Source organism: Vanellus vanellus (assembly GCF_965231255.1).
Source record: "Vanellus vanellus genome assembly, chromosome: 1".
Lineage (NCBI taxonomy): Eukaryota > Metazoa > Chordata > Aves > Charadriiformes > Charadriidae > Vanellus > Vanellus vanellus.
In genome coordinates, this window is record NC_138905.1 from 68,286,740 (window position 1) to 68,312,642 (window position 25,903).

General features: G+C 38.7%; 1 protein-coding gene across 1 annotated transcript in view; it reads right to left on the minus strand.

The window, feature by feature from the left end:
- The window catches only part of KDM5A (lysine demethylase 5A), a gene marked incomplete at its 5' end in the record, with an annotated part of 52,685 nt that overhangs the window by 14,449 nt on the left and 12,333 nt on the right, over positions 1 to 25,903 (minus strand). Inside the window, 17 exons of the mRNA XM_082492512.1 lie at positions 439 to 600; positions 2,106 to 2,285; positions 3,221 to 3,359; positions 3,868 to 4,223; positions 7,431 to 7,548; positions 10,632 to 10,782; positions 11,033 to 11,157; positions 11,423 to 11,604; positions 11,713 to 11,907; positions 13,788 to 13,907; positions 14,523 to 14,685; positions 16,369 to 16,550; positions 18,153 to 18,311; positions 19,422 to 19,541; positions 21,898 to 22,056; positions 25,074 to 25,162; positions 25,707 to 25,812. Of these exons, the coding sequence (XP_082348638.1) occupies positions 439 to 600; positions 2,106 to 2,285; positions 3,221 to 3,359; positions 3,868 to 4,223; positions 7,431 to 7,548; positions 10,632 to 10,782; positions 11,033 to 11,157; positions 11,423 to 11,604; positions 11,713 to 11,907; positions 13,788 to 13,907; positions 14,523 to 14,685; positions 16,369 to 16,550; positions 18,153 to 18,311; positions 19,422 to 19,541; positions 21,898 to 22,056; positions 25,074 to 25,162; positions 25,707 to 25,812 (2,706 nt within the window). The remainder of the gene's footprint in view (positions 1 to 438; positions 601 to 2,105; positions 2,286 to 3,220; positions 3,360 to 3,867; positions 4,224 to 7,430; positions 7,549 to 10,631; positions 10,783 to 11,032; positions 11,158 to 11,422; positions 11,605 to 11,712; positions 11,908 to 13,787; positions 13,908 to 14,522; positions 14,686 to 16,368; positions 16,551 to 18,152; positions 18,312 to 19,421; positions 19,542 to 21,897; positions 22,057 to 25,073; positions 25,163 to 25,706; positions 25,813 to 25,903) is intronic.

Here is a 25,903-nt window from a genome sequence, read left to right on the forward strand (position 1 = left end):
CTCCCAACAAGGAGGAATCAAATATAATATTCCCCCCAGCCCGGTTTCTATGAACAAGCACGTACAGACTGCCCTTAATAACAACCTAACCAAATATGTCTTGGTAGTGTTTAAGGTAGAGCTGTGCCTCATTCCACATTATTTTGATCTGATTTCAAAAAATGTTAATAATATTAGATGAACAGCCACAGGTATTAACCCAAGAGCAGTTAAGTCTTACACATAGCCCAATACATATTAAATACAAGCACTTATACTCTGAACCGTGCTTCCCTCTACTTTCCCTGCAATTAAAGCTGAACTATATTCTTGTGTCAAACATCATATTATGAGATATTTGTCTCAGTGACATTCATTTATCAGTTCTTCTGCAAGATTTCTACACAGATTAGAGGCAAACCCACATATCAGGAGACACTGCTTTTAATTGCTCCTTACCACAGCTGCAGTGTCCCTGGCCTCCTCCAGCCCATCCTCCAGTTCACTTAAGGATTCCAAGTCAAGATCTTTCTCCTTTTCCTTCTCCATCAACTCTTTTGCCCTCTTCCGCCTATTCTTACTGCTCCCATAAACACCAATATCAGTCCGAGGGCTCAGAACCTGTAACCACCAAGAAAATTTACACTGTCAGAGCCAAGGATGCCAAGAACAGAAAAAAAACTTCTAATCTATAACGTTATGATTTCAGGAACATATATGAGAACACCTATTAAAGTCATTACAACAGAGTCACCAGAGAGCAAAAAATACTCAGCAATCTAACACCTTTGATATCTGTCAATTAATGCTAGGAAGAGAAGAAATAAACAGAAAAGGATACAATTATTTCATAAATATGGAATTTGAATGTAATCAGCATCACAGTGATGTGGCAGGTCAACTTGAAAGCCACTGTTTTCATAATTAAATTACAAATTCTGTTCAGATTAAGTTATCATACATATAGCTGACTGAAATACTGTACACAGGTATCAGTAGTTTAACATTCACTTCAAGTGTTTTCATCAATTGCAAGTCTTAAAGATCTGACATGATTTCATACTTACATCACCAATTTGGTGGCTGAAACAAAACTGAAAAATATGCTACAAGCCTTTTCATATCAAACAGGAAAGCCTGCAAAGCACTTTTAAGGATAATAATTAAAATTTAAGTAATCTTCATGAGTTGGAATGCATACTTAAATATAAAATTTAGCAAATTAAATTCAATATAGAAAAGCTCAAATTAATACATTTAGGAAAACAGTGAAATGCAAAACCAGAACATAGTAAATAATTAGTTAGGCAGAAAAATACAAAAAAAAATTTGCACCTACAGTGCATCATAAACGGAAATCAGTGTAATGTTGTTGCAGCAGGGGCAGACCCCATTGGGAAACATTAAACAGCAGTACCCCCTTTGAGACACAAGATGTAATTATTGCACTTCACATGGCCCTAGGGATGCCAGAGTGACAGGATTCTGTCTGGTTTTGGACATCACACTAAAAGTGAAGACAAACTGCAGAAAATAGCAACAAGATAAGCGTATGAAAAATACAGCCTACAAGAAAGTGTCGAAAGAACTGGAATTGTTTTCCCTAGAAAAGGGAAGCCTGTCAAGTAGATATGATAAATCTTCACACACATGAACGATCTTTATTAAAACAAAGACAGTGACCACATTCATTGAAGTGAAATAATCAGTAGCTGACTTAATTTTTCTTATAGTTAAACAGCTTATAAAATATCTAATCCATTTTCTTAGAATTTAAACAGTGGAACAAGTTAAAACATTCATCAATTAAAGACACATTCTATGTCCATTTCAGGCCTGCATTTCTACAATTACAGAAAAAGATAAATCCTTTTCTTTCCCTCCCAAAAATAATTTTAATGTATTTCTTCAAAAGTAACAGTTGAGGTTGTCTATACATAAAACAAGACTAGCCAAACAGACTTTTTGCCTCTTTCATTCTTTCCACCTGAGAACAGCTGAAGTTTTCTATTCTATTCTCAAAAGGAGCTGTAATCTTTTGTAATTGAACCAGCTGTTCCCTCCAGACCATAGAGGGCCACCACGATCAGTTTCTGAAGGCTGCCACAGAAGTGCCTGTTGCTCACCTGCAACAGACTGTAGCTTGAGTTCTTCTTCAGGAAGGTCCTTCCTGTGCGCTCTCTCCAGGCACGTGCTGCAGCTACCTGTGACTCCAGCTGTGGCAGGGCATCAAGACGCACTGGTATTGGGCGGCCTTTGGCAGACAAGCTCTCCAGTTGCTCCAGGTAGGCATAGTTGCTTCCGTTCTGGGGTAAAAAAAATTTTTTTTAAGCCAATGATTCCAGCATTGTATCAGTGGCCATCTTAATTTCAAGCCATACACTATTTTGTCACTGACTAAAATAGAGTTCCATAGGAAAAGACAGGAGGGCAGGGTTTCAGTCTTACTGATATTTTTAAAAAACATCTCATACACTTTTTATTTTAACAGCCACGGCCAGCTGGCTTATGGAGCAAGACAACATTTCATTTCTAGATGGTTGTCCTAAATGCTGTCTGCTTAACAGCATCCTACAACATCTGAGAGTTGTACAGGAGCTGATGTGAAATCCACTGGGATTCTCACTTCAGTTCCCAACAAGTATCTGATACAAGAATAGCAGTTGCAGTCCAGAGATCGGCACCTAGAAATATCACAGAAGCCATGTCCCTTTTGAATCAAGCTAAGTGGGTAGAGCAATAGAAGGGAAGGCTACTGAACTAACAATGTCATAACTTCATCTAGTTCAGATAGAAAATTTTCACCATCAGTGCCATAAATCCTACACCATTTTGGGCAGAATAAAGAAAAAGAACATTTCCGTAGCCAGCTCCAAAACTGAACACCTGTGAGCAGAGTATCTTCCGCTGCAGCTAAGTATTTCCACTGACAGTAGGCAGAACAGTTTCAACACCAAGTAAGGTCCTTTAAGAGTTACATTTGTATTTTAATGAATTTGCTGTCTTTTGGATCCCCCATGAAGTGCATACACAGAAGGGAAACAGAAACTGGATAGCCAATGGGGAAACAGCAGCACAAGACGACAAAGAAATTCAAGCACACGAACTATGGTAAGCACATTTAACAGCTATAGTAAGGTTTTCCTTCAGGTCACCTTTGCGAGTACAGTGGCTAGGAATAGAGAACACTTCTAAATAAAAAGATGGAAGCAGAAGATTCCAGCCCCTGCTGCAAGCCTACCTGAATGGCCTCCACTTTGGCTGTCCAGTCTCTAGCCCGCTGCAGGGCTTCTTTCAGTGCTAGCACATTGGGCAGGTAAGCAGGGATGTTCTTTGCTTCATTCACGATGCCCTCCAGAGCCATCATACTTTGACGTGGTCTAGAGTAAGAAAAACCCAATTCCAGCCTTCTCTCAAAACGCCAGTCAACTAAAGACATAAATTTGACAGGCTGGTGATGCAATATCATCACTGCACTGCAGTGTAGGATACCATGGCTCTATTCTTGGAGGGTGCTACTAGCTACCAAATAACAGGAGAGGTGAGAAAGCTGATGGACTTCACACAATCAAGTTCAAAAGGGCACAACATCAGAATTCCTTAACACCAAGGAAGCTGTCTTGTGTAGCATACTCAGTGTTTTTTGATGAGGGGGATGAATAACAAAGGCAGAGGCAATTCACAGCCTCCTGCCACTGTGCAACATGACGGGGAATCAACTCTTCTGCAACTCATCAACAACCTCAAAACCAACTCTTGAGCAATCAAACTGCTGGGAGGTAAAAAACTACACCTTCAGAACCCCTACTTTCCACCACACTCCTCAACAGAGGCTGAGAATCCCTGAAGTGTGTGACCTATAAGAACAGTTTGCAAAGGAACACTCACCTGGCCTGCAGGCAGACCTTGGCCTTCTCCTCCCACCTCTCCGAGACTGTAAGCAGTTCCTGCAGCTCAGCCATGGCTTTCTCTACAGCGTGGTGTGGTGCCAAGCCCACACCTGAGTCAATCAGCTTCTTCATCACATCTAGGGTGACCCTCTGGGGATCCAAGAGGGTGGACCTCACCTCATCCAGCCACCGTGCCTGCTGCAGTTCTTGCTTCAGCCTTGGTAGTTCAGGAAGTTCTACATAAAGGCCAGAGCCCATGTCTATCAACTCCTGCAGCTTGGAAGAGTCTGGGATCTCATCCATCATAGCTTCTTGAGCACGCTCGTGAAATTCTTCCACATCATCAAGCAGATTCTGAAGTAACATACAGTACAAATCAATTAGGAAAAAACACCCATGGAACCAAAAAGGGAAGTTGACTGAGGGATCACAGTCAGTTGCGAATTTGTATGTGATCATCACATAATCAGTCAGAGCTTCTACCTGCAATGCCAGCTTGTCTGTCACAAGCGATCAAGTCTGACACATACTAATTAACAAACCATCTAAATTTATTTGGCCTAATGTTTTATACACCATGTGTATTAGGTGGATGAAACACTGCACCTCTAATAGTACAACTGCAACTAACTACAGCTGCCAACAAAACAGAATATTAAGCACTGCCTGGTCAACGTTAATTTTAAAATAGTGGGGGGAAAGGGGTCTTTTGCAAACAGATCACCCTTTCAATCTAGTGTCAGGGGCACTACAGTAATGATGGTAATATACAACAGAACACAACATGGTGTGGAAAGCCAGAGCTGTAATGGTCAACTTTTAAATTACTGTTTCTTAAGCAGGCCCACTGCTTAAACACACCTGGGTTTTAACTCAAAAAGGAAAGAAATTAAAATGCAAAACCCTCTAATGAAAGAAGGCAATTTCACAGAAATCCAACTGCACTGCTGCAGTTGTCCTCATCCTCATGTTTTGGCACTGCAATGAAAAAAAAAAATAAATCAAAAAAGCAAACAGACAGAAAAGAATCTCTGCAGGAGATTCATTCAAGGACATTCAACCAGTATACTCAATTGATTAACTCCTGAGTCTCTTACAAAAAGACAGGTATTTCTGATAGCAAGTCAATGGCACAATGAGGAGCAAACCCAGCATTTCCTAACCCTTAGCTTACTGTCAGTTTTGTCTGATGCTGCTTTTCATGACTGTCTGGAAACCAGCAGGCATTTCCAAATAAGAACAAGATCCACATTATAAGGATTTTGATTTAGGGAACATATGCTGAATGCTTCATAGTGACAACAGCAAATTATTACTGTTTAATAATTAATAATGCCTTTTGTGTTAGAAAATACTCATCATGCAACATGGCAATTATTTTGCAATTCATTATGATGGATAATTGCATTTAAATGCCATGCTGAAAGTTAGTGAGTGCTTCGACATAAATGATCATTATCTAACTTCATTCAGAAACTAAGAGGCTGTGGTTCCTAACCAGTAAAACGATAGTATTTATTTTATTGGTTAGTGATTATGTTGAAGTTTCAAGAACACACACATGTATATAGTACTTTAACAGAACCGGTTTCCTAAGGCTGGAGGGGAAGAAGAGAGAGACTAGCTGGGTGAAAATGCTTAGACAAAAAGACAAATTAATACTGTTAAGAAATTATCGTATGCTCTCAGCTCTGTCACCTACAAATTATGTCTTAATTAGAATCGGGTTTTAAATACACTAGAAACAAAGAACTCCCTTGAGAACAACCTTATAGGTCTAATAATAGATGATAATAACATTTCATTAATAAACATTAGTAAAAATTTCTGGTTTGTATTTGGAAATAAGTGTAGTAAAATCTTCCTATCATATGAGGATGATAATGCGCTTTCCACTCTATTAGGTGCTAGGAAACACATTAAAGAACATGTTTGAAGGATAAAGATTAGAGTCAACAGGCCTGGAAAATCTCTATCGTGGACTTACATAGTTTGCTGAAGGTATCTGTTTTCAGCAACAATATGCCAGTATCAAAAACAAGAAGAAAGTCTAATATAAAGTCTCCCCATGATATCAACAATGATATCTCAAACAACACTAATTATTATGTTTGATTATGTAGGGGTAGCTGCAGATATGGTTATGTTTAGAATTTTAGGACCTCAATCTAGCAATATACAACATTCTTCTTAAAACTCTATCAGCAGAGAATACGTGGGTTAATAAATGGTTAACATATATCTCAAGAACCATTTCTCAAGGTGAAAAATCTTTATTTATTAAGGGTGTCTCTTGAAGGAGTTTTCCAGAAGTTAGTTAGTAGGCAAAACACTGTTTAACGTTTCATCATCAGTGGCACAGAAACAAATTAAGATTACTGCTGAAAACACTTGCTATGATATGACTGCCAGAGTGATAAATGGTAATAGCAGCCAAGGGAATCAGTATGATCTGGATTACTTATTAGTCCAGATTCATTCAAAGACAGGTGCAAAGATATATATGAAGGACAAGAAATGCAGGCCATGAATACAGATTAAGGGGGCTGTCACAGGGAAAGCAAGGCTGAGAAGTATTTACTGAACACTCATCAATGTGGTACCACTTTCCTCTCCCCCAAAGAAGCACACCAATATAACCTTCTACCAAAGTTGCTACCAAAACATATAAAGGATAGGATTTAACTGCAAATTCCACCACTATAGATAGCACTAAAGATGCTGGGATAAGAGTAACTGGTTCAGAGAGATAAAACTGGTCTGCCTGGACAGTGACAGGTGGGGAGGCTCTTTTGTCTTGACTTAGCTACAGTGAAACCACCGCATCTGACCATGCCCACTGCAACAGGCACCTTAAAAAGCATACGCATAATCAAGTAAAACACTCTGTTCAGTTGCCTAAACGCTGACTGCCATGTGCAATACCCCACACCATCTGAGACTGCCACACAAGAGAGCTAAGATATTCTTGCAGAATGGCAATGGAGGCCAGCTGCAATACTTTAGAGCATCTCACAGGTCACTAGATATCCATGCTTAGGCTACCAAATCGAGACCTACGTATTCAGCTGCTATGACTATACTAGCATAAAAGTACAAACACCATCACTGCCCACTTAGAGACATGCTGCAAATGAGCAGGAAATATGTGTTACCAGTCCATTATGGACAGATAGCAACATGTCATCAGCAAAACTTCAATGACAACAGCAAGATGACCCAGTAAAGCAGGGAGACACTGAGCTAGATGTACCCAGAGTATTTTACTCCCTTTCTTGAGGCCACAGATATCATTACAAAGCAGCTATTTGATTTATATTAGAAGCTAGAAATGAAACACCCCATTAAATCCATCTCTGCTAGTGCAGAACTAATTCTTAAAAAAAAAAAAAAGTCTTTCATCCTTGACATCAAGCAGTATTATCTTTTTCAAAACAAAACAAAAGAACAACAACAACAAAAAAACACCAAAACACCCCCGCCCCCCCCAAAAAAAACAAACAAGAACAAAGTAAAAAGCATGACACTTTTGATATATACAAGGAACAGATGTAAACTTACCTTTACTTGTCGAGCCTGGCTGATAACACAGGGCAGGCTAAACAGCTGCTGTACAAATGCTTTCAGCTCCTCCATAGTTAACTTTGTCCGTGTCCTTCCGCTATCTTGGCTCTGTCTGCTGTATGAATGGACATAATTAAACAATATTATGTGAGAAAGATGATGATCCCTGGATTTACTCCCAGTGACAGAAAGCTATAAAATTACCGAGAAGTTACAAAAAAAATTCCATCACTTGAACTCAAAAAAACCCAAACTCCACAAGAATTCTAAAACCTTGAAAACTGAATTTAATGTAAATCCTCTACGCAGCTTCAAGAGAATTTACTCTGCTTTTCAGAGGTAGGAACATCTAGATGACTTTCAAATTAGGTTTGTTCCAAATAGGTGAAGAACACAGCTCCAAAAAGCTCGCTTTAGGCAGCTCAAGAAGTTGACTGCCACGACAGGCACTGACAAGAAGTCTCAGGTATGTAACAGCAACAAGCTCTGAAAAGAAGTCTTATTTTCTTAAAGCGTTCTCTTGTAGCCAGAGAACTGCTGAAACTGGCCTTGTAACAGGAAAAGACCGCTGATGAGTAGGACATGTTCAGCAAAGACATTTCCATTAAATATCACTCGCAGCAACTATCACAGGCCTGCTGAATGCAGTAGAAGACTTAAAAGCGACACACTGCACAAATTAAATACGCCTCACTGACAGAAATTTCACAAGCATGACAGATTTTAAACACTGAAGAGTTGTTCCCTTCTAATGAAACTACATTTTATTACTATAGGAACATTAAAGAAAACCAAAATTCAGTCTTTCAACCTCTGGGCTTATATATAATTGTAAGAATAAAATTTAGAATAACGTTCAAATATAATTACACACTATCTAAAACTCACAGGGGAGAAAAGAATACTGCAGGCTTTGACTAGCTATGACAGTGAAGAGTGGTGGCTCCACCGGACCTGCTGTGCCTCCAATACTCCTGCGTGAGAGCAAACAGGGTGCAGCACTCCAAGAGGCACCACCGCAGGACAGGACACTCTCTGGAATGTCACACTAGCATTCTGTCCCTAGTCCAACCATGGAGTGCCACAACATGAGATGCTGCACAAAGAGATACAACTAATCCTGCCTATGGAAACTCACAACTTTCAAAAGTGGGGAGAGGTATAGGATTGGAACATCAGACACATCTTCACAGCTACGCATTATATATAAAGCCAAAAAATAGGTAATCAGATGCATAAGGGATTGATTTTCTTTTGCTACATTTGACCATGAGTTTATTGCTGCTTTAATCCCTGCCAAATTGTTCCGTTTAAGCACTCATTTTTAATTTGCATTTTTAGTAACTTGCTACTTTGTGTAAATGTGATGCTTCTCAACGTATTAAATATGAACATAAATGAAAGAAGCTGAAAGTGACCTCTATATTTAAATTGCCTAACACTGTTCACTGAAGAGGTTTCAAAAAGAAAAAAAAAATCTTTCTCAAATCTCTGTTTTGCAACATATTGCTATTTAGCATACAACAGCCTTCAGACATATAGACAAGTCCTTTTTTTTGCCCCATGGAATTCCTTTCAGCTTTACATTTGACAGCTTTCTTTGGCGTGTCTAATCTTTCTACCCCTTGTGTTTCTTGGGATAGTGCTGGAAATCCATCAAATAATTAACTGAATGCAAGTCTGTTGTGAGAAGGCTGACACACTCCAGCAGCAGGAGGAGGAGAAAGCAGCGACATCAGGAACAGCTGGGACCTACCAAAATAATTAAACTTCACTAGGAACAGGGTAATGCGACCACTGTGGCATTGCTTCCCTCACCCAGACCAGAGTTCTAAGTGACCATACCTCTGTGGCAGTGGGATCCTACAAGCAATAAAAACCCAAGAGAAGAGCCTTCTTTCCCCTTCAAATATAGCAAAAATGCTTCTCTATTTTATAATAGCTTTCCAATTACATCAGGTATTACACTTGGATCTATGGTATAACTAACATTTTAGAGTTCAAATTGAAGCAATTATGATATACAATATGTTCTGTGTAGCAAAGTTAGATATTATAATTAACAACATATTTACTTTTTACTCCCTCTCTTGAAAAGCCTTGTTATACACAAAAACTATACATGCAAAAAACCCAACCAACTATAAAGCCAAATCTTCTACTCAACAGAGGAAACGGAAGCTATAAAAGTTTAATATACAACTGCTGGCACAAGAATTACAGTCACCTGATCAAATTCCTTTCTATGGGACTTTTATTCAGTGCACAGAATGCATAGGACAAAAGGAAGAACACGTTGCTGAAGGTTCATGATGGCAGAACAAGGGAACACATCCAGCAGATTGCTGAGGAAGGACCAGGGGAAAGACTAACACTGGGGCAGCCACAGGCAAGGCAGGCAACGCAAAGTAAGGGAGTCTGAACTGCCAAAAGTCACTGAGCCAAGCCACTACTTCTCAGCCACATATCACTGCCTTCCATGGTCCTTTCCCAAGAAGTAAAAGACGGGCTCAAACTATGGACTGTTTTTGCTCTCTGCACTGCTCTGCTCCCCAAGATCCTTATGTCCCAGTCAATGCTGGCAAGACACATTTCCTTTGCAGCTTCCAATAACTCCACCAGCATCACAACACATGCTGCAACTTGAGAACAGCTGGCAAAATTACAAATAGTTTTGAGAAATGTTGTACCAGAAGACGCAACTGTGCTTGCCTCACCAACCATAATTGATATTTCCTACTTTTCAAGCATTTTGCTTTGCAACCCAATGCTTTAACAGATTTTCTTTCCATAGCTTTAAGCTACCTACTCAGCCTTGCTACCTAAAATACAAACATTCCCATCAAGACTTAGTTTCATTATATTTTTTCTTCTAGCTGTATTTCCCTACAATTCTCCCACACATTCAGAGAAATATCTGATTAGCGATCAAACACACAACTTCTCCAAAGGATTTCACATTTCAGTACATAAGTCAGCTGAAAACGGTATGTTTAACACATTCCAACCAAGTCCACTTTTTTGGCCCTTTGTCTTACTGCTATCTGCCTCCCCTATCTCTCAGTGAGTCACAGCGCTAAGGGCAGGAAACACTGAAAGAAGTCAGTAGGCAGCAAGACCTCAGGGTTCTTACATTTCCAGGTCCAATCAAGTAACAAAACAGACAGATTGAAACTGTGGAAAAAATGCCTGTCCTACCTGTGTTTTTGCTTTTTGCTCAGAAGCAGCTGTGCTACTGAAGCACAGGTCTCTGCTTCTTTCACAGCATCTCTCAGCCTGCGGAAAAGATCATTCTCTGGATATTTCCTGTCTTCAGCATCCTCCAACATTACTCTCAGCTCGATCACATCTGTAATAACAGTATAAAAATAATTTGTATGCAAAAAAAGAAGAGATTTTAGACTGCTTCAGAGGCCTTCAACCAAGGTTCCAACTGGCTAGTTCAATTTGAAATGCACAGTAATGAGTTGCATTACACTCTCAGATTAGATCATTTCTTTTTTCCACTAAACAATACACACTGTTTCTCTCATTAAATGAGAACACAGAATAAATGTAGGAGTTTCAGGACATCCTACTACGAACAATAGAAGTCTGACCTTTCTTGTGGTTGAGATTGGCAGACAGAGCCTCTGTAACTCTACTGACCCAAGTGTCATAAGACTGTGCTCTAACTTTCACTCCATATAGCAAAGAAGGAAGGTCTTCTAGGGGGTACCGGTACCTGGAGATACGGAAAGAAAATACAGAAACGGTATTAATGCCCATACAAAAGCCAGGATATTGCTTATATTGAGTTTTTCCAGCTACAACAAGGCCAGAAAGACAGAACATGTATAATACAGAATGAAGAAACAAGCAAAGAGCATAAAAATACTCCCTAAATAAAGGAAGGGAGAAGTGTGGCTTAATGTCCTAATTGGTCACTGGTCTCCAGCAAGCTATTGGATATGGAAGAAAAGAAGGGGAAAAAATAAAATCCTGTATACCTTAGACACTTCTTCTGCATGGGACATGGACATAAATCAGATGGATGGTATAAGCACACCAGACGCTCAGGATTACAGGAACATGTAAGAGCCGACAAGAAGCACGTGGTTCTGCAAGCTGTGCACTGACGCTCATCATCTGGAACCAGTTCAAACACCTCTTCTTCAGACATCAGTACTCCCTAACAAAAAAAAAAATTGACATTTGCTAAAAACTCTAATCCAGGTGGAGGGAATGGGAAGCAAAACTCCTTTTGTAAGCAAAAGAAGAGAGTTGCCTTATTACTCACCATCTGTACAACAGACTCCCTTAACCGTGTCTCTTCCTCTATCATTAGAGTCATCTCCTTGCAGACCATGGCGGCCAGCCCAACATCCAGGCACTCTGGATCTGCAGCCATCTTGAAGATCAGCTCTTCATGGGAGAAAACACAATGACGTCCTAACCTTCGGTAATGACTCACACACTGACGTCCAATAGGAAGCTACAAAAAACCCAAACATCTATCATTTTGGGAAAAGACATTTCAAGATTGCCTCTTAGCTCCCACTTTCCTTCCTTTGGTAAAACCTGGAAAAAACTGAGAGAGTTGTACCTTATGGGACAGAGTCAATTATAACAGCCTTAGATCATGCACAGATGATGAAAAAGATTATATCCATGTTGGAGGGGCATCTGCCATAACCTTATCTGCCTTATTTCAGACACAAGTTTAAGAGCTATCCTAAACTCTTTTTACTTTCAGTGGAAAGAAACCAGCACCAAAAGTCACCTGGCCTATGCTAAGGTGACTGCATTGCCCTCTGGATACTACTATGCTTGGACTTAGACACGTAACCCAAGATGCTTAGCGTTAACCAAAACTGATACCACTCATTTTGTCCCTTCTAAAGCAAAAAATATAAAATGCTAGATGAATTTGCTACACAGATTTTTAGTTATATTTTGCATAAGCAAAGGAAATTTCACATGGCTAGTGTGAGTTTACCAATTTTTCGCAATGTCTGTACACAGATTACATCACGATCACAGGAGAAAAGAAGAAAACTGAGATACTTTCAATCCTGCAGACAATATCTCTGATGAATGAATAAAATTCTCTGATTAAGGACTAGAATTCCTATTTGAATATAACAAAATAGAAGATACAGATAAAAGACAGATGAAATCTAAACTTCCAATTGTAAACCCTGGACAGCGATAGGACGCACTTTTGACAACTTACTGAAAAATCCACACAAACTATACTCTGGTGGGGCATGGCTATTTGAAAAGGCCCTGGTATGATTATAGGCTCGGAGTCCTGGCGTACAAGTTCAACAAGAGCCAGCAATGAACCCTTGTGGCCAAGGCCAATGGTAACCCAGGGTGCATTAAAAAGAGTGTGGCCAGCAAGTCAAGGGAGGTTATCCTTTCCCTCTACTCTGCCCCGCTGAAGCCATATCTGGAGTACTATGTCCAGTTCTGGGCTCCCCAGTTCAAGAAAGACAGGGAACTACTGAAGAGAGTCCAGCGGAGGTCTACAAAGATCATCAAGGGAACGGAGCATCTCTCTTATGAGGAAAGGCTGGGAGACCTGGTCCTGTTTAGCCTGGAGAAGATAAGACTGAGAGGGAATCTCTTTAATGCTTATAAATATATAAAGGGTGGGTGTCAAGAGGATGGGGCCAAACTCTTTTCAGTGGTGCCCAGTGACAGGACAAGGGGCAACAGGCACAAACTGGAACACAAGAAGTTCCATCTGAAAAGAGGAAAAACTTCTTTACTTTGAGTGTGACAGAGCACTGGAACAGGCTGCCCAGAGAGACTGTGAAGTCTCCTTCTCTGGAGATATTCAAAACCCACCTGGATGCATTCCTGTCCAACCTGCTCTAGGTGAACCTGCTTTGGCAGGGGGGTTGGACTAGATGATCTCTAGAGGTCCCTTCCAACACCCACCGTTTTGTGATTAAAAAGTGCAATGAGCTGGCACAAAAAGTGAACAAAGGACTGTTATGTGCCTACTTCCAACACTCATATGACAGCAGCTGTTCAAGACAATACATTAATCTGTATCAAATTAAGAAAGAGGCATCACAAATACTAGCTAAAGGTACTGAAAGATGTTACTTTTTCATTGAATCAACATCTAAAAAGGAATACCACATGCCAAAGTTTCAGTTTGAAACTGCTTAAAATTGTGTGCTAATCAAAATTATTTTGTGTAATGGAAACTCGCATTAGTCTGTAACTATCGTACCAGGAACTATAAATATAAAACATACTATGTAACATAAAAGACTACTCTTCAGATAAGAAAGTTACTAACACACTTCTTGCAAAGGTGACCTAGCAGAGAGAGCAAACATATACAAAAGAACACACCCAGTCAGCAGTGCAGAAGTTCACAGCTTCAGCAAAGTTATATCCCTGGTTAAATCCAGAGTGATAGGCACGAGGAAAGGTCACAACAAACTCGCCAGCACACTGATTGGTCCTGTATACCTAATACACATGAGGATAAAGGGAAAAAAAAAAAAAAGAAATTTGTAAGAGTTTAAGACACATAATTAGAAGGCATTTGAACACCACTTTCTTTACCTATAGAACACTAGAGGCAACATAGCTACTGCAAAAGTGGTAAGGATTGTCTGTCTTCTTAAAGTGACTCCTCAATTTATAGCCTGACTCAAAAAGGCTGAATATGTAAGCCAACAGTTGAAAATTCTCTTTATGAAACCCAAAAGGGTTGTTTCTCTATCACCATTTAAACAAAATGCAAAAGCTTCTCAAAATAGTTTATGATTTGCTTTGTTGGGGCATTTGCCACAAACAATTTATCCTAAGACAAAAGCAAATGATAGTGACTGCTGCTTAAAGGTCTGCAGTCAAATTGTGTTTGGTCAAAAGAACAGTCCGTACAACTGAGATTTCTACAGAACATTAGATAATAGCTTTAAAAAACACCCTATAACTAATGAATTGAATATGGAAGTATCCATCATAAAAATTCAAAGTTTTGCCAAACAATTTTTATGCATATCTGGCACAGAATGAAAAGAAAAAAAAAAAGAGAGCACATAGCAGAACTTATGTAAAAAACGCTCATGTGCTACTCACTGGTACACCATGTTCCATCAACACATTGGGGTTCATAATAGTGACCAGCTGATGCAGGAGATCAGGCTGGGATTCGAATAGCTCAGGAGCCAATTCCTTCATCACATCCTCTAGCTGCTCTGCTGCATGAGAGGGCACACCATACCACGTCTTCGGCTCTCCCCTAACAAAACATAACCACAGTAATAAACACATTACTTAAAGGAAAGTAACAGTGCCACCCAACTGCAAAGCACACCTCGAATCTAGCCCCATTGTCCACACAAGTGAAATGTTTTGCGCATAGACACAAAAAAAGGCTTTAACCAACAACCGTCTTCTTCAGGAGGTAACATTCTAATCTGAAAAATCAACGACACTACAATACAATTCTCAGCATACCTGACAGCAGATTTGCCATAACAAGCCTAACGTGGAAGATAATTTTGGTTGGTGTTAAGTCATTTATCATGCACTAAAGGGACAAAATGGGCAATCATTTTCCTTTAGGAAGAAGCAAATTTAACAAACAAAACCTTGGCTGTCACAGCTGATGTTTAAAAGAGATCAGGGCACTCCTCTGCTCACTTAATTAGGCTTGAAGTAGTCCTATGCCTGAAACCAATGGAATAGTATACCAACTAACCAGAAGTGGAAAGAATAAAACACCACACAGTTCAATGAAATATAGGCACTCCTTCTAGTATACATAACCAGTTACTGAAAAACAGTGGTCCACTGGACTCAAGATAAAAAATTACTAATAACATGAATTAGTTAAGTATGAGTGAAGAAAGAGAGTAACAAAACCAAAACTAAACAAAAAAATAATGAGAACATATTATTCTAGCCTTTTCAGTCCTGCCCTAACCAAAGTAAACTGTAATGACCTAGAATCTATAGTGGATATATATAAAATACAAATCTATTTTTAAATTTTATTTTATTAGAAAGTACAAGCAGTATTCTGCTGAAATATCTGAAACTATTTACATAGCACTATTTAATTGTATTAACAATCTTGTCACCAGCCATCCTGAAAGTGAGAAGAGGAATAGTGCAGCGTTGTGTGGTTCGTACAGGCTTCAGTGACACCTGCTGGCAGGACACAGCTAGTAAACCCCAGTACAACTGTATCTGGGCTGCTGGAATTCACCAGCTGACAAAACCCTCACATACTGATCCTAGCAAACATGCTTCTCCAGAAATGTGCAACCACAGTCTAAAGGCTATCAAGTCATCCTTACCAGACATACAACAAACTTTCTATTCTGAAGGGGCGCTTCCCACAGCTTGCCCTTCCTTCCCCCCTGCTCTGTCCACTGCACCTGAGCCTGATGAACTGGCAAGACTACAATGCAAATAGTTAATCTGTCATTATTCTTCTTTTCAAACACAAAAGCTGAACACCACAACGCTTCTAGGATTGTTCTGAAAGCTAGAATTACTTCTGCCGCTGAACTGTCAGCTCTGATGCCTGTGTGAGCCACAAGGCAGCAACCTCCATTGCCAGCATAGGGGCATATCAACTTTAAGTCATAAAGAAGTGTACAGGTGAACTGTAAATCATTAAAAATCACAAGTTTTCTAAGAAAAGATATGAGCCTGTAAAGCATGATTTTACAGTGACACTGGATTTTTGGCAACACAGGAACATTTAATCAGTTAATGAAAAATACCAAAGCGCCTAAAACAGTTATCTGTATTCTCTTTTAATGAGCTTCAGTTAAGAATATGGACTGCTCATCACATTTAGCTTTTTGGTTAAAAACGTCATCAACGTGCATAAGCATTTTCAGGTAGAACTACGAATTTACTAATGGCAAACAGGGCAGTGTAAGGTAGATGCACGAAGGAGAGTCCATACCAGTGCAGGTAGTTGATTGAATAGCTCCAGTGATCCTCAATATGCCAGCAAAATGAGGAGAAGCACATCCCTACGTACAGCCAAGGTACCTTCATGCCAGAGATATCAGCATTGATGTGAGCAAGGACTGATTGTTCTAGAATTGGCATATTATTCAAGTTCCAACCAGAAAGCGCATAATCCTGCCAAAAAAAAGAGAAAATTCTGAACAAATCAGAACATAAGGACACCAACTTCAGAAAAAGAAAAGTACAAAGGAAGCAATCAGTCATCCATTTCTATAGTAGACAGTGGGTAATATTCTGCAACAATGAAGCATCAAAACTAGGAAATAATTCCTCAAATACCTTAGTCAGCAATTAATCAGACTAGGATTTAAGGCAAATCCTAGCATTTCAACATATATAGCCCATTTTCTTTGGATCAAGGCTTATATACATAGGCTTTGATTTTCCTTCCTCCAAGTTTATAGGTTTCATTCTTTTCTGGTGGAACAAAATACCAGCAACAATAGTAGAAGAACAAAAGATAAAAGTCTTCAATAAAACAGGATAACTTAAGATTGTAAATAGCATAGTGAATCTTATGTTATTATTTCTGCTTTTTTAAGACCTGCTTTACTGCACTGCTGCTTATCTTGATCTTCTTTATATATTACTTTAGAAAGTTTTCTCAAGAGAAGAAATTCCAACACACTCATTTCTGAGAAGATAGCATCACCAGTTAAGCGATCCCACCTTTACTTTCAAACATACAAAGTTTGTACCAAAATGAGAACCCAAACAGACTGCCTTAAAAGCTCACTACTCTGCTTTAACATTAGTCTACCTTCCACCTTAAAAAAAACTGTTAGCACAGATTTACAGTCAGATTTTAGGTATATCCCATAGTTGCTGAAAGGACTGATCACACCCTCAGCTCAGCCACACATTCCTACTGTTTCCTTTGCTCTGACACTATAAAGACAATGCAGTAAACCAGATGACTTAAGTGATCTTGCTGGAAAATACTTTTTTAAATTAGTACTTTCATACAAATAGATCAACAAGCAGTTCTGACTCACTAAGCAGTGACACAATTGCTGCTTAGACAGCAAAGGTACAGGTATGGGTAGAAGACAATCGTGAGCAGGATTACCTCTTCCAGTGAGCAGTATAAATTGATTTGGGACTGAGTAATCACAAAACCACACACCTTTACTCTCATTTCATCTGAATTTAAACATATAAGTAGCCAGAAAATTGCAATGCTACAGTAACGTCTGAGGGAAAATAGTAATATACTTACTAGATGTTCTTTATAAATTTTTCTATAATAGGATGCTGTATCTACATCTGTTTATTCTTACAGAATGCAGCCAGAGAAACTAGCTAAATCCAATTAGTTTGGTTTACATATTTTGAACCTCCAAAGAAGGTTAGAATCACATTTCTGTAGCTAACTCGATAACAAAAAGGTTCAGAACAAGAAAGAAAAAAAAAAAAATCTTATCAGTGTCCTCAGACATCCTGTAACAATTTGCACATCTTTGCCTGCTAAGATTAAGTGATACATAACAGGTGTGATTTAAATCAAGAAAAGCAGCTTAGATATCAGCAATCAGTTTTGTACAAGAACCTAAAATATCAGATTAATGCCCTGCTCAAAAGGAATGTTAAGTGCATGTAAAAGCCTTAAGCAATTTCGTCAAGAAAAAAATCCACACTGATTTCTGACCTAAATTCTTAATGTGAAATCATATGTAGAGCAAAGAATAGGATCAGTTTGCATATCCTGTTCCTCACCTCCTCCTCTGGCATCAGCTTTCGTCGGCCATCCTTCACTGGGAAGCCACTTCCAAAGTCCTTGGATGATATATCAGCCCCATATTCCACAATGACATCTTCTTCTATGCTGCTCACCAATCGCCAGAATTCTTTTTCTACAAGCTCAGTGGGAACCATCTGAAAATGGAAAAGATGGTAGGGTATGTGCAGATAAGACGCATCATAAAAGTTACCATTCAAGCAATAAATCATTACTAATCCCCCACAAATTTTCAAACACCGAGGCCACTCCCTCTCTCTCCTCCATCTCTTCAAAGTCATACGGTTTGGTCTGTATTCCTTAGTAGTGGCTGCAACGTAACAGAAATAGGAGGCCACATCATAAGGGATAGAATGAACAAAAAAGAAGATGGTGTTACCCAAAGTACAGCTACAAAGAAGGGGAGAAGGAGTCAGCCAGCAGAAACCAAGCAGCAAACAGAATCAACAGCATGCAAATTCCAAACTATTTCAGAGGATAATGACCAGAACTTCTGAGTAACAGTAAGAAAACTCAGATAAAGAATTGTGTTCAAGAGTGTAGTTTTCATATAGGTCATTACAACTCTTACTTGTATGCATTTATTTTATTTTGAAGCTTATTTTACAAATAATTGTAAAATGTACCTAGCTTTGTTCAGTGTCCCAATGCTGTATTATAAATCGGAATCCTTAAAAGGTAGAAGCTTTAGCAAGAATGCCCAAAGAACCCTGAGAGAAGGAACTTGGGGCTGCATGCAGTCTACAGGGCAGTGGAATCGTGGAAGTGTGCCAAACCAGAAATGCTAGTTTTAAAAATGCTGCTGAGACATGGAATAAAAAAGCCCCTGATTATCAGACAGACTCAATCTGTTGACTTGCCTACAAGAAAAGGCTGTGACAGGGAGGAAAACAATTATTTATTCTCTGAACAAACTAAACAAAAGCTATAAGAAGGACAGAAGAAAGACCCCTTTGCAAAACAAAAACAACATACTTGGGTCAATTAATCAAAAAGGGCAAGAACTTAACTGGAGTATGGCAAATAAGGTATACCCTAACAAGCACTAAAGCTATCTATCCATCACAGGAAGGGTGAAATGAAGTTGAAATGAGACCAGATGCCAGAAAGCCGAATCATTTGTTTACATGTTTGAAGCTTATGGTGCCTCTTTAAACAAAGCTAAGATGCCTCAGCAAAAATCCAGGATCAGCTGAAATCTCTTCTCTTTTTCCCCTACAAGGAATCACAACAAAGTTGAAACTCACATGGACCGGCATGTTGAAATAATCAGACTTGAAGTTGTCAGCCATTTCACCAAAGCTCTGGAGAGTATATTCCCTGACAGCTTGTTCAAATCCAAAGGCCTCACGGGGTTTGTTGCATTCCTAGGAGATGGAACATAAAAATATTGCTCCCTGCAGCAGATTATGACACAGTTACATTTTTAGCAAAAAAACCCTAGTGTCCATCTGAGTCCTTACCAAATACAATAAGCTATCAGTTTTGAGTGCTTTTCTCAGCTGAGAAAGTCCTACCACAATGGAAACAGAACAGAATTAATTGTACAGAAGCTAGTCTAACACGGTAAACTCCAATGCTACACACTTCTGCTTTCCCGTCCAAAACTAAGTTTCATCATCTACTGCTGCCAGCCAAAGAGTAAGACGGTGCGCAAGATGCTTAGACAGCCATGAGACATTTCTTAGACACACTGGATTCAGGCACCTGCAGAATAACTGCACAGGAACAAACCCTGCAAGTGATTGAGTCTTATCAAGTCAGCAAATCACCAATGGATTTGGCGCTGTGAAACTATATAGGAGGAAAGAGGAAGAAGGAAATTAAAACAGTGTAACACAGCTAACAACAGGAATGGTCCATCTGACATAAAATCTTCACATCTTCCACTGTTCTATCCATATTCATCCCAAGAGTGCAAAAAATGCCAGTCCACATTTCAGCTACTCTACCCACCCATTTCTACGGTGTCCTTTTAAGCCCCTTTGTATCTGACACAATGTTTATATATATACAAGACATCTGAACACAAACATGACATAGAACTATCTGATAGTCAGCTCTTCAGTCATAAGGAAACAGCAGCGGAAAGGAATTCAAGAGATCAATAGCTTCTTTTTCTTCAAAAGGAACTATCCTTAGACTATGCCCAACATTGTATCAAAGTAGTTCTTAAATGGAGCCTGCAACAGGTAATCTACAACATCTGTAAACACCGTCAATGCTGACCTGAATACATATGAAAAGCCCTTACCCTATTCTTCCTAGCTTCTGTTCCAGCACCCTGCTGTTAACATTACATTAAGCATGTATGCACAATTAACATTTCAAGTAAAAACTGAGGCAAAAATCACCACTGAGCATTTCAAACATCTTTCTGCTGTTGTTTGTTTACTCTCCATCACATAACATCGCTATGCTTTTTCCCCTTCTTTCTCTTACTTTCAATGGATTTCCAAAATTTTTCAAGTACTTTCTGTATCATTTGCTAGTAACAACTTATTTGATACCTTAACTTTCCCGATTTTGTCCCCACGTGCATATTTTTTCCCTTGGGAACAACATATCCCTGTTTTTACTAGTAGCAGTACTGAAATTTCTTGTGAGTTTCCATATTCTTAAACCACTGCAGTCACTATATTTACTACTATATTCTCTAAATTACCTCCACATTGGATTGTCATAGTTCACTAATATTCCTTTATTGCTCTCTCTTAAGGGAACAATAAACAAGCAGATTAACCCATCCTATGAGCATTAGTCACATCTTTTTCCTTGCCTGTAACTATGAATTTCCACCTCTCTCACAACAGCATTTGCCTGAGTTCATCTGACAACCTAATCTCTCTTGGTGAAGGGTTAGAGAGCGTCTAGCTGGTCCACCTCATTATTGGGCTGCACAGCTACTCATACACCACTATAACGAAAACAGCAGAAGCACACGCTGGGAAGGGTGTAGGGGATGTGGGGGGAAATGGGCATATACGCATGTGTGTGTCACTGCCCCTTTCAGAAAAAACATGGTGTAAAAAGTTAAAGCCAGTCACAAAATTACAGATTTAGAAAGAGTAAGCTTTTTTCCTCTGAATCCTACATCTACCTATTTCCTGAGCTTGCAAAATTTGTTTTCTTCAGACAAATACCAAGCCAATCAAATGATGCTTGCTGCCTTTAGACTGTTGGAACTTGGTAGCTCTTCTTTTTTGAACAGTGAAATTCAGCTAGCTTCCACTTCTGGAGCCTCAACAGTTCCTTTTTCAGTCTAAACCAAGTCTAAAATAGCTACAAACTTTTAAATTAGTTTTTTCACTTTCTGCCACAGGCTATTCTGAACAATGCCATACGGACTTCCCAAAAATCAAAGCCCTCTGTTATGCCCAAATTAAATACTTTGATTACTTCACAGTTCACAAAACACCTCATCACAACCGTGCTTCTCACCCTAATTTCCCACTACCAGGTCACCATACAAAGGCCAAAGCTTTAGCTGTCACATGGCTGTATAATAAAAAAAGTTTATGCCCAAGCTCTAAAAGGAGCATTTCTCTCTCCTTATGGCTCATCAACCAAGAACAGCTGGAGATTCATAGCTCATCTTTACAATATTCCAAACAAAACTACAGCTTCTACCCAGACAGAATGGCATTGAGCTGAACTCTCTTCTTCTGTTCTTTCCAGGGACACAAGTATACATACAAAGCTCGAGTAGCTCTTGAATTGTACCTCAGCAACACACTTTGGACACCTCCAGTCACCCTTGGGTACATCAGGTAAAGGAGGAATCAAGCAAAAAGTGTGATAGCTGTCATCACATCCATCACACAGTAGCAGTTTGTCCTCGTTATTTCCTCTGCCACAGAATAAGCAAACATACAGATCAACCTGCGGAGAAAAAAAGAAAAGGGAAAAAAAAGGTTACAAATAGTTTCCTCATTCAGAACCTGTGTTCCTTGAACTATGGAACAAAGGATGCAATCCTAAAGTCCGATATATGAACGTAACCTGGTCTTCTCTGGTTCTTGAGAAGCACTGATAATGAACCATTATGCTTCAATTCCCCAAAGCAGTAATACGTGGGGGGAAGGGCAACTTCGGGTGCTGCAAAATAACTATCCAGTTCAGTTGGACAATTGTTTTCGGTATAAACTCAAAGGAACACCTCATTTACGTTATTCTAATGCAAAAGAATAGGTTACGGTTTTTAGAACTTCATGCTCTCCCTCTCTTTGGGCTTCTATCATGGAAAATGACTCAAACTAAATCCCTACAAAGAGCACATGGCTGAGGAATCTGTCCAAAAACTATTTCAGAAACATATATGCCATCACTTGCAACAGTACAGTGATTATCTTTGCAATGAAAAAAAAGAGATAACAGAACCAACAAATCTACAGATATCAATCTAAAAATCCAAGGGGAAGGGAAGGAAACTGCATGTAAAGGTACCAACTTATTTCTCTTTTTCTTCAAAATAAAGGATAAAAACTCCAAATGATAAGGGAGAGTATTAATCCCAATACAATAGCAAACAATTTTTGCAGGTGTCACTCCAAGATAATGTCTCAACAAGAACATTCACTGGGAGATATTCTCAGGGATCAAAGAGAAAACCGCATCAATAGGTTTCAAATTTTCTTTGCTGTTGCTTCCTGCATTGTCCAAAGGACTTTTAATTTAATATATACATTGAATATAGTACTGAATATCTGTAACATAATCTAAATGAAATAACTTTGTATTGCTTTATCACAGCTAAAAATTATCATATGTATAAATTTTTAGTAACAACATGAACTTCATGAATAGCACTTGCTCCAAATTCTGTTTTTAATCCCATCAGTCACTGGGTAACTCAGGCTATGCGTATTTCCTTCACGCAGCTCAAAATAACACCAGAAGCATTGGGGTTGGTTTTTTTGGAGTCTGTTACTTTCATCAAGATGTCGCAAAAACATGCGCTGTGTTAAATACCTGATGTCAACCTCATCTTAGTTACATCAGCCTACTTAAGTATGCAACTTCCTGGCTATGCAATAGTATACTTAAGATTGCTCAGGTTTCTTAAGAAACAATTTTTTAAAAGTATGCAGTTCTGTTAAGAGACATATCATTTCCCTTTTTTTAAAAAAAATCCACATACTCACCCTTATGGAATATCATGACTGTCTAAAACACCAAACTAGTTGCTTTTATTGCAAGTATATAAAAGGGAGGGAAGGTACCTTAGCAGACATTTCCAGGTTCTCTTCCCAAAACTAAAAATGCATTAAAATGGTGATCATAAGTTATTCTATGATACTCACTAGTTACCCATCACTGATAATACCTTCTTCTCCTCAAATTTATATTAACATATTCAATCTTTTTTATGTTAGCCCAAGTGATGATTTGTTAAATACAAAGACTACATTGAAATAGATATTCACAACAAGCAGATCTGCAATTACACAACAACAAATAAGCCTCCTAAGCCACATAACAAAACAGAGTAAGGCTATGATGATATGTAACTACATGTACCAAGGGGGGTACATGTAGAAAAAGAAAAAGGTGTATTTTATTTCACAGCTAGCATTTCACACAGATAAAATAAATTTCACAATTAGAGTTTCACATAAAGCTAAATGAATGAGGGAGAAGTCTAAACAAAACTGCACCACAATATTTTTCAGACAAGAGTTATATACAGCTAATGTGTCACCTGTGCATTTCAAAGACCGCTTTCCTTGAAGATCTCTCATCCAAGTATAAAAAAAAGTGTGGAACCAAATAGTACTAAGTCACAGAATTTCACAAGATTACAGTTACAGCAATACAGTTCCAAAGTAGCAGTTCTGCTGCTACAGTATTTTCATTTTCTCTTATAAATAGGAGTAAATGGAAAGAGTAAACAAATATAGTTTTCTATAAAGAAAGAGATCAGACAAAATATTTTTGAATTAAAGCCTCCTTAAACAAAACAGTTACAATGCTTACACAACCTAGGAATGCCATATACTCAGAAGTAGTAGTACAATTGAAAAAAATCCCGAGTCACTCAAATTCTAACTTAGCTGCAATGGCACAGTGTTCTGTATTTTAAATATCCAACTTCTCCCACATGTTTTTTCCCCAGGAGACACTTCCATATATAAAAATATGATTACTTGAGACTTTCAGTTGCCTTGGCCTTCTGTGGTTGCAATTTAAAATAAGTTCTTGTAAGCGTTCTTAGGCTAAGTGAAAAAGAACACCTGAATTATTAGTGAAGAGTCTAATTCTTAAGACATTAAAAGCATGCATCTGCATTTGTGGCTGCATACACATACTAAATTATGACACTTTAAAAGTAAAAAGTCATGTGCTATGAAAGACATTAAGAACAACTATACACTGCTTTTCCATGGTCAGACATCATAGCGCTAAACATTTCATTTTTCCCCTTAGGGCTTTCTCTTGCATGGACTTGTATAATAACTAGTTTAAACCCAAAACAGAAAAGACATGAAAGCTGGAATTGCTAAAAAACACACTCCTGAAGTACTGGAGCACCTCAAAATTAATTTTAAGTAAGAGAAGCAGTAGTATAATTGTTCTACAAAGGGGACCTCAAATAGAAAGTGAGCTACTGAAGGCATGCAAGAAGTGTGTGGCAAAGCAAGCCCTCAAACCCATGATCAGCAAGTACCTTCATGTTGCAACATCCTTCCTATACGAAAGATTAAAACAGAAACCTAGAGCATTGATTATTTTTCAAAATACTGTTCATTTTTCCCATAACAGTATCATCTGCTGCAGTATCCATCCATTCATCTGTTTGGGGGTGGGTGGGGAGGGGGTGTTTCAGAAAAAAAAATAAAATCTAAGTAAATCAATTAATTTCTTATTATCAGAAATCACAGCAAAGGAATCAAACTTACAAAGTTGACAGAAAGAGTTCCTTTGCGTTGCCTCATCTGCATTCCAAATGCTTCTGATCTGGTTCCCTTGCGTCTTCGTGTCACCTCATCTTGAAGTAAAATAAAGTTAAATGTTACTGATATCACATCAAGATAGGTTTAACTTGCAAACACAACATGCATGTCCAGCCTGGTACCCTACCATTCATATCAGAAACTTCCTGATAGTCCAAAGAAAGCAAAAATGCTTTGTTATACCTGGCTAATCTAAAATAAACAGGGATTTGGAAATCATGTTTTGCTTATCCTAACACGTGATCCCAATTGCCTCACAAAACAGAGTGAATTACACTCATAATTTGTGCACTTAGCTGGTAGGATCAGTTTCAGTATTGTCAAATCCTGTTTTCCCTTCCAGTCACTCAGTTCATGCAACAGCTGCTTAATTGTTATTGTTACTATATAATACATAAAGAGCTGAAACTATGCCAAATTACATGAAGCACCCTGTAAATCTCTCATGAATGAAATCCTAGAATACTTAGCTTTCTTTTTCCAGCTATAGTGATTTGCCTAAATGTTGTCTCTAGAGACAAGCAGAAAGATTTAACAGCCTCATTACTTTACAAAGTGATAAGCCAAAGATTTAATTACCCTCTTTATCCTTTGCTCCCAATGCCAGTCCCATCATCTTGGGTCCAGCCCCAAAGATCTGCAGCTTCTTCAGCTCAGTATTTCTACTCATTTCACCCGTCTCCGTCTAAAAATAAAAACACCACCACATCAGCACAAATCATCAATATTTCCCCACCAGGTTTCTTCATAATTTGTTTATATTCCACTGTCTCACA